General features: G+C 40.3%; 1 protein-coding gene across 17 annotated transcripts in view; it reads left to right on the forward strand.

Moving 5' to 3' along the window:
* CAMK2G (calcium/calmodulin dependent protein kinase II gamma) overlaps positions 1 to 8,411 on the forward strand; it is a 289,929-nt gene extending 281,518 nt beyond the window's left edge. For 13 of the 17 annotated variants that reach the window (XM_069753267.1, XM_069753265.1, XM_069753272.1 and 10 more), the window contains 3 exons: positions 1,727 to 1,821; positions 5,156 to 5,401; positions 6,801 to 7,457. In XM_069753267.1, coding sequence (XP_069609368.1) covers positions 1,727 to 1,821; positions 5,156 to 5,388 — 328 coding nt within the window. In that variant the 3' untranslated portion in view covers positions 5,389 to 5,401; positions 6,801 to 7,457. Of the gene's footprint in view, positions 1 to 1,726; positions 1,822 to 5,155; positions 5,402 to 6,800 lie in introns of all 17 variants that reach the window. The other 4 variants (XM_069753268.1, XM_069753271.1, XM_069753261.1 and 1 more) reach the window with 1 other exon arrangement.
* Positions 8,412 to 9,418: the final 1,007 nt, after the last annotated feature.

The raw sequence follows: 9,418 nt of genomic DNA on the forward strand, positions 1-9,418 counted from the left end.
GTGATGACGTCGCGGTCACATGACTGTGACGTCATGGCAGGTCCTTCTGCCATACCATCTTTGCCACCGGAAACTGCAGCGGAAGATGGCGGCCGGCGGGAGCGGCTCAGCGGACTACGGAGGGTGAGTATAGCAGGTTTTTTTTTTTTTAAATTATTTTTAACATTACATTTTTTTACTATTGATGCTGCATAGGCAGCGTCAATAGTAAAAAGTTGGGGGGACACAGGGTTAATAGCGGCGGTAACTGTGTGCGTTACCCGCGGCATAACGCGGTCCGTTACCGCCGGCATTAACCCTGTGTTAGCGGTGACCGGAGGGGACTGTGCGGGCGACAGGCACTGACTGCGGGGAGTAAGGAGCGGCCATTTTCTTCCGGACTGTGCCCGTCGCTGATTGGTCGCGGCAGCCATGACAGGCAGCTGGCGAGACCAATCAGCGAATGAATAACTTTGACAGAAGAACAGACAGACAGACGGAAGTGACCCTTAGACAATTATATAGATACTAAAAAAAAAAACTTCTAGAGGCAGTTGCTGGCCATGGCATCTGCGATGCAGCATATTTGCATGTGTAATGTGCATATAATTATTGTGGTTGAGGTTATCCTGATGTTTAAAAAAAAAAAAAAATGAATGTGAAAATGACGCCGTCCACGCCTGCGATGTATATAAAGATGATCCAATAGCTGCTACTGCTCCGGCGGCACCATCTTGCTAGAGAAAAAAAATTTCCTCCTCCAAGATGGCGCCGCTGGCGCATGCGCAGTAGCAGCTATCGGTGATTGCCGATAGCTGCTACTGCGCAGGCTCAATGGCGCCATCTTGGAGGTGGAAATTTTTTTTTCTTCTCTAGCAAGATGGTGCCGCTGGAGCATGCGCAGTAGCAGCTATTGGATCACCTGTACATACACCGATAGCTGCTACTGCGCGGGCGCCATTTTCAAATGGATTTTTTTTTTTAAATATCAGGAAAACCTCAACCATAATAATTATATGCACAGTACACATGCGATTATGCTGCAGCGCAGGTGCCACGGCCAGCGCCTGCCTGCAGAAGTGTTTTTTTTTCCCCAATGTGTATATATAATATTCATTATGTAAACTAGTGGGCTGGTCAGTGAGTGATCAGTGACCTGTCATAAGCCCATACTGATGAATATATAATCAGAGCACCACATGCAGACCCCCCCACAGGCCACCACATAGCACGAGCATATCATTAACTGAATATTGAAAATAAAGATTACACAACAACCACAAGATGGATTTCACCACCCAAGGTATCATTGTAATCGGTATAACGGTGCCAACCTGACACTGCCTGTAGGTTACTGAGCACCATCCTGCTGACAGGTTCCCTTTAACGGCTGATGAAACCCGGTTCATAGTTCTTTTACAGAGGGTGTTTCCATATTCTGTTTGAAACCGTAAAAGTAAAAAAAAAAAAAAAAGTCTGACGCTTTTTGTGCTCCCAGCGTTCAGCTTGTTTGGCTGGGCTCTTGTCGCTCTTCAGTGTTTATTTTTTTACCATGATAACTTTACTGTTAAGAAAAGACCTGTTGAGAAGATGGTCTCTCGTGTCTTTGTTTTACTTGCAAAATATAAGTAATGGATTGCTAATATCATCAGGCAATGCACTGTAATCATTTTGCGGAGTAATGTGTTTATTTGTAGCAGTTCATTGGCTCAACTTATTTTTACCAACTACTTGTTTTCTATTAAAGGAAGATCTGTGACCCCGGCTTGACATCATTTGAACCTGAAGCCCTTGGCAACCTTGTAGAAGGCATGGACTTTCATAAATTTTATTTTGACAATTGTGAGTATTGTGTTTTGCATGCTCTCTGCAGAATAATACACACTAATGTGCGCATATGCATTTAAGCTTCACCTACTAATAATAAAACCGAGATTATCCTTTGCAGCCTAGTCAGTACAATAAAAACATGGTTTATTATATTGCCACAACATTTTAAAAATTAAGATATGTTAATAATTGCTGTATCAACTGTTGGCTAAGGATGTAATTGTTGTAGCACCAACATCATTATCAAAGCGGTATAAAACTCTTTAAAAACAGAACGGTGTATCAGTGGAAGATCTGTTATGTGAAGGCAGTGAGCAATTACAGCACTACCTTTATAAAATGGGGCATGCGGGCAGCTGTAAAAAGAAGCAATATCTGTGAAAGCATGGGACATATATTATTTCCTATAATCCCACTCACAGCAACCAATAACACTCAAAACAGAGGTGCTATAAAGGCCCATAATAATAAAATATTTATTCCCATGTTTTGGTATTCTCATCTGGTGGGCATCCTGATAGTTATAGGTACTTTTCTGTATCTTTGTTCAAGCTAGGAAAGTCCTACATGAAAGAAAATATGTAACATGCGTGATTCTGTGTGAACCACAGGCAGCAGGAATCGGAGACCTGCTCCCTCATTTCAAAACATCTGTTCCCCTCAGAAACAACGCTGCAACAGGTGATGAGGTGGCTAAGAGGACTAGTCATGTAACACAATCCTGTTGGATTTTGCTAACCTAGCTCTGCTTAACCCCTTAACGACCAGGGGTATTTCAGTTTTTGAATTTCTGTTTTTTGCTCCCCTTCTTTCCAGAGCCATAACTTTTTTTTTTATATTTCGGTCAATATGGCCATGTGAGGGCTCGTTTTTTGTTTGACTGTGTACTGAGGAAAAAAAAATTCAAAATTTAAGAAAAAAATATAACTGGCACCAATTTCCGAGACACGTAGCGTCTCCATTTTTCGTAATCTCCGGCTGGTTGAGGGTTTATTTTTTGCACATCGAGCTGATGTTTTTATTGATACTATTTTGGTGTAGATATGATCTTTTGATCGCCCATTATTGCATTTTATTGCAATGTGGCGGCAACCATAAAATGTAGTTTTTAATTTCTTTCTCGTTACGCCGCTTAGAGATTGGGTTAATTTTTTATTATATAGACTGGGCGATTCTGAACACGGCAATACCAAATATGTGTATATTTGATGTTTTTAATTGTTTTTTTTTAATGGGGCAAAAGGGGGGTGTAATTTGAACTTTTTTAACAAAAAAAGTTAATATTTTTAAAAACTTTTTTTTTTTTTGCATGCTTCAATAGTCTCTATGGAAGACTAGAAGCTGCTCTACTTCGATCGCCTCTGCTACACACAGGCGATGATTAGATCGCCTGCGAGTAGCAGAAATTCTCACTTGCTATAAGCACCAACCATGGGACAGCGCTTACAGCCATCTGGCAATGACAGCCATGGAGGTCTGCTGCAGACTTCTGGTTGTCATGCCAACCCATCAGTGACCTGCGATCTTGTGACGTGGTCTCCGATGGGCGGGATTAGCAACGCACTTCCGATAAGCGCAAGTTAACTGCCACTGTCAAGAGATTGACAGCGGCATTTAACTAGTTAACCGTTGAACACCCGCCGCTGTATAGATCAGCTGTCATGTGCCCGGAAAGGTGCAGGTTCAGTGCCGGAGTCCAACATGGGCGTACTATTACACCCAATGTCAGAAAGGGTTAAAGAAGCACTGCCAAGTTTGTTTGTTTTTTTTAATTTGCTAAACCAATCCAAATACATGTGTTGTGTAATAAAATACTTGGCGATCACCATCCTTCCTGGTTTCCAGCGTCGTTCTGGTCCTTTTCTCACTCGAATGACTGAAATTCTGACTCGACGGATCACAGTAGTGCGAGCCCGAAGTTGCTTTTACAAGTCCATGGAGCCTTGTTCTGACGATCTAAAGACTTGTGTTAAAGCGACTTCTAATTCACACACAAACACCATTGTGATCCAGTGAGTCAGAATTGCAGTGAATGAGAAGAGGACCAGAGCAATGGAAAGAACAATCAATAAGTATTTTATCAGACTTTACTTGAATAGCAGATATATTTAGACCAGTTTAACGAATTGTTCTCTGCTCCCATGGGTGCACCCGTCACGTGATCACGGGGTGCTGATGGGTTGTTATAACAGCCAGTCGTCTGCTGAAGACCCCCGTGTCTGTCATTAGAATTCTCCTGTGAAAGCCAGCCCGTGGCTGGTGTTTATAGGAAATTGTGATTTTAGCTGTACGATCGCGACTTCAACTATAAGGCTATGTGCACACATTGCGGGATTGTCCTGTGCTCCATTAAAAATAAAACAAAAAAATACACAGCGTAAAGGAAAAAAAATTAAACTCCAGAATTAGGGGGGGGGGGGGGGTGTTGCCCCCTCAACATTGCAGTAAAATGCAATAAGAAACATCTTATCTGCCCCACAATGGTAACAGTAAAAAAGTCAGCTCAGAGCATCAAAGATAAACCCTCACACGGCCCCATATCCCAAAAAATTAAAACATTAAGGGTCTGGGAAAATGCAGACAAAAGCCAAATGTTTTTTCTTACAAATTTAAGTTTTTTTTTTGCCACTTAAATAAAAAATCTATGCATGTTTGATATCTGCTTACTCGTACTGACCTGGAGAATCATAATGGCAGGTCAGTTTTACCATGTAGTGAACACGGAAAATAGAAAACCACAAAAAATATTGTGGAATTGCACTTTTTTTGCAATTTGAATGCACTTGGAATTTTTTCCTGTTTTTCGGCACAGTATGTGGTGGAATGAATGGTGTAATTCAAAGGTACAACTCGTCCCGCCAAAATCAAACCCTTACACAACCAAGCCAAAGTGCGCCCTCCCCATTGACTAGTCCTCTTAGTCACATATTCCCCTGCTCCGTCTCCACTTATGTTTTTTCTGGATATTTGTAATGAGGAAGCTGCTGTACTTCATGCGGCCTGTGGTTCTGTCGGTATGATTTATGTGACCGGTTGCCAGTAAGTTTAGGATACATAATCTCACTTTATGTATTGAAAATGGACACGTGGCATTTTGGGTTACGTTGCCATTCATATGATTTAGAAAAAAATCCCCTTTGGATCTCCATGAGAAGACATTGGTAAATACATTACATACTGCTGGGCTGAAATAGGAAATCCATATGCAATGCTCTTGCGGCATGTCACCATAGATGTCCGACGCTTTGCTCACCGCTAACCTGAAGTGAAGTGATGCAGCAGTACAGGTGTATCTCCAAATATGTCATAATGCTTAAGATTACATTCTCTCTTTTTTTTTTATCAGTGTTGTCAAAGAATACAAAGCCTATCCATACTACCATCCTAAATCCACACGTGCATGTAATCGGGGAAGATGCTGCTTGCATTGCCTATATCCGACTCACACAGTACATTGATGCCCAGGGACGACCTCGTACCACACAGTCAGAAGAAACACGGGTCTGGTACCGCAGGGATGGCAAGTGGCTGAATGTCCACTATCATTGCTCTGGGGCCCCAGCTGCTCCCCTCCAGTGAGGAACTAATACAGGTAGGAAGCAACAGTGAGAACGGCCAAACTAGCTTCCACTTAGACCATTGTTCACAAGATACTGCAGATTTTATGATTCTGTAAATTTTACGTGCATCTCATACGGAAATGGAAATTATTGAATTCTGAAGCATTTTACAGTTTTGATATAATTATTGGTAACTGACCCATTATTGACTGACATTCTCCATTGGAAAGTATAATTGTAGAATTCAGTAAACAAACCCAATAAATCCAAGAATGCTTGTAGTCCAGGGTTTCCGTTAAAAATTACATTTTAGGTTGCTGGTACACTTGAGTGTTATATACCATTACTAGCTTTAGATCTTTGTTATTCTAGGAGATACTGCAGCAAGCTGTTTCCTGATTGCCCACACTGTCCACGACTGTCTCTGAGTTCCCCAAATTCTATTAACTTGCAGATAAAGAGTTACTCTGCAGGTTAAAAGCATTCCAGTGTGGTCCAGCCACCTTGGCTACTTGATGAAAATGAACTTTATTCTTCCCGGAAGCCGCTGGCTTTGAGTCAGAGGCATGCTCAGAGCGCTACTAGAGTCACTGAGCACAGCATAGATAGCGGCGACTGTAACCACACCCCGGAGCTGTGATTGACAGCTTGCTCTGCAGCGGATCTGTGCACATCGAGCTGCCACTCAAAGAGTGAGTGGCGTCTGTATTCACGCCCCGACTATGTAACTGCAGTCACCCTATCCACACCTCAATGGCTGAAGTCCTGAAATCTCAGGACCAGATACAGACCCTTTTACATTTTTCACTCTGTTTCATTGTGGCCATTTGGTAAATTCAAAGAAGTTCATTTTTTTCTCATTAATGTACCATATTTTCCGGCGTATAAGATGACTTTTTGACCCCTCAAAATTGTCCCAAAAGTCGGAGGTCGTCTTATACGCTGGGTACAGCGGTGCAGGGAGCGATCCTGCATTTCGGCGTGTGGTTCCCAGGGTCTGGAGGAGAGGAGACTCTCCTTCAGGCCCTGGGATCCATATTCATGTAAAAAATAAAGAATAAAAATAAAAAAAACATGGATATACTCGCCCTCGGACGGGCCCTGGCTCACAGCGCTGCTAGCGTCTCCCTCTGTTCCTTAGAATGCGGTGAGTGAAGGACCTTCGATGACGTCGCGGTCGCAAATTTACAATGACAGACTGGTACAGAGGGGAGAGGACCCTGTCCTTGTGGACTTACATTCTACGTATACATGACATATAGGCCGCGATCCGACAAGGGCAGGCATTCTCCGTTTAGCATGGCCATCTACATGTATGGTATATGTTATCTCCACTATTGTATTTTAATGACTTTGAACCCACTAGAAATGCATACATTTTCATAGTTTTATTATCATCTTGTCTTACATTTTTATTTCTTATTTTATCAGCCTCTCCACTGGAAGAACCTCTTTCTAGCGAGCGAGTGAGGATCGCCCAAACGACGGCAACAGTCCTGTTCGTTCGGAAGTTTTAAAAAAGATAAAAAGTAAAAAATTCAAAAAAATAAAAATATTGATGCCGGCAGTAGCCAAAAATGCACGAAAACCCTGCATGCATTCTGAGGCTGAAGCAGCTGCTGGCTAATTGTTGTATTTCATGGATCCATCGTGTCTGTTCCTGCTGTACGGAGGTGTTTTTAAAGTTTCAAAATGAGCAAAAACTAACATAAAAAAAATCGTATATATATATATATATAGTTTGTTAAAAACCAGGCTGAGGAGTATGTGGCTGCTTTTAGATGGCAAGAAAATGAGATGAACAGCCACCTCGGGCAGTGTTGTATGAGGAAATTAGGAAAGGAAGTAAAATTGTAACACGTAAGCGATGCTAAACTAGACCTGTTCATTGGAGGAGCTGCTGAATTATATCATGTCAGGGCAGAGTTTGGAGTCTTTCATTGTATGAAGACTGTTGCGGTCTTCATCTGTTATGCGTTGACCTGCAATGACTCATACTATAGAGCCACGAGAGGAAGGGTTGATTTTTTTTTTTTTTGTCGTTATTTTTGTTTTTCTCTTCCTATGTTTTTAGCTGTCGGAACCTTCCACGCACCGTTGGCTGACCTGTTCTTTTCTCTCCTACGTAGCACTAAGCTGGAGAAGTCATTTCCTGCCAACTGACTCCTAAGAGCAGAGAAGGGTCTATGTTAACAAGGGAATAGTTAGGGAGTTATTTTACAGAAATAGCAAAGTATATAGAAAAAGTGATATAATGTACATCCTGCAGAAGGAACATTTCAGAATTGCTATGTTAATAGAATTAATTTAGTCTGACATTTTTCTGGAGGACTTAGACATAGAAATAAAAACTGCCATGTTTTGGGAGAGGTTTATGATGTTGACCCCTCCTCTGACGGTGTATATGTAAAGGGGGTGATGATATATTTTCACAGTGATAAAGCTTTGTGTACTATAACAGCAGATTGTGAAATGATCTGCTCGTACGTCATGAGTGATCTGTCATGAGTGATCCAATACACTGAACTTGGATGCGTAGAGATGTATGCATGTCTTTTTATGCTTGCCTGCACCTTCTAAACTGTGTGGTCTGGTGGTCCCTCATTTTTTTTTTTTTCGCAAGCGGGTGAACAGTGTCTGTTTTAAAAGTTTCATTTTTTAAGAAAACCTTTAGGATTTCCATCTGTTTGTAAAAAAAAAAAAAAAAAAACACACACAAACTAAAAAAATACCCCTTGCTTTTCCTCATAAACCGTGTTTTAAAGTGCTTTCTCCTCATTCTATAAAAACATCATCCTCTAGATTCCAGGGTGTGCGCTTAGCAAACCCCCCTACGTGGAGTATCCTCTCTATAGAGAATTGACTGTTTTGTTTATTCTTACTAGTAGCGTTAACAAATCGATATCTAGATTTTATTGCATATCAGGAGCTGATAAATATATAATAATGCACAAATAATTTTTATTTCTGAAATAAATCTAATCTGTGACAATCCACCTGATAATGCAGATTAAATTAGAATGGTAAAATAAATAAATAAAAAATACGGTTTTTATTAGGATTGGTCGCCTTAATTATAAAGAATGAAAACAGCAGACATTTATTGGTGGGAAGGAAGTTGTGGATAACTTGGCATTTTTGCACAATTTGAACTCTCGCTGTTTGGATAGGCGCATGCCATGGTATATCACCCCCACTTATAATACATTAAGTAGTACAGTATGTTGGACTTGATGAAGAAACTGTATTTGTGGAAATTTGCACATGGACTAAGCATGTTCTCCAGAATTCTTGAGATGACCAGTGCGCGGTGTATCAAAGAACATGGAAAAAAAAAACAATCTGTTAGGTGATTGTCATTAAATCTGATATTAATAATATTATGGATGATGATGAAGAGGGTATGTCCTAAACCGTTTGTAATGCTTGTGTGAAAATATAAGAGCACACGGGAGGGGGATGGGTTGGGATGGGCTTTTTTTTCATGGTTTTGGGGAAAATTGATTTTTTTTTTTCAACAAACAACTCTAATGTTAACACTTTAGGAAGAAAAGCTTTCAGCTTTTTAACAGTTAATACAAAAGGGAAAAAACAAACAAACCGAAACTAAAATATATGCAGTTAAATAAAGAGAAGTTATGCATGTCTACTTTAGGTCTGCTCTTTCACTGTCTGTTTACCTGATTAATAAATATGAGAATCGCTGTGTATTTAATGCATCTTTCTAAAATAAAAACCTTTCTTAATTTTTTTTTTTTTTTTTTTCTTTTTCTTTTTTTTTTTTTGCACTGTCCTTGGGGAAAAAAAAGAAATGTCTTTCTGAGTTAATAAAAACCTTAGCTTGGTATGGTCACTATCTGACAAACCAATACACTTCTAGCATTGTTACTGTTATCTTATGGGGCTAATGTAAGCATATATATAATATATATTATAAATATCACGTTTTAAACAGGACTTTGAAAGGCATTTGATGCAGAATCTTTGCATGATAATAGAAAAATAAAACAATTACCCTGTGTTTGTTTGTTCTGAATGTTGGTAGATCT

The sequence above is a fragment of the Ranitomeya imitator genome, chromosome 2 (genome assembly GCF_032444005.1).
Source record: "Ranitomeya imitator isolate aRanImi1 chromosome 2, aRanImi1.pri, whole genome shotgun sequence".
Lineage (NCBI taxonomy): Eukaryota > Metazoa > Chordata > Amphibia > Anura > Dendrobatidae > Ranitomeya > Ranitomeya imitator.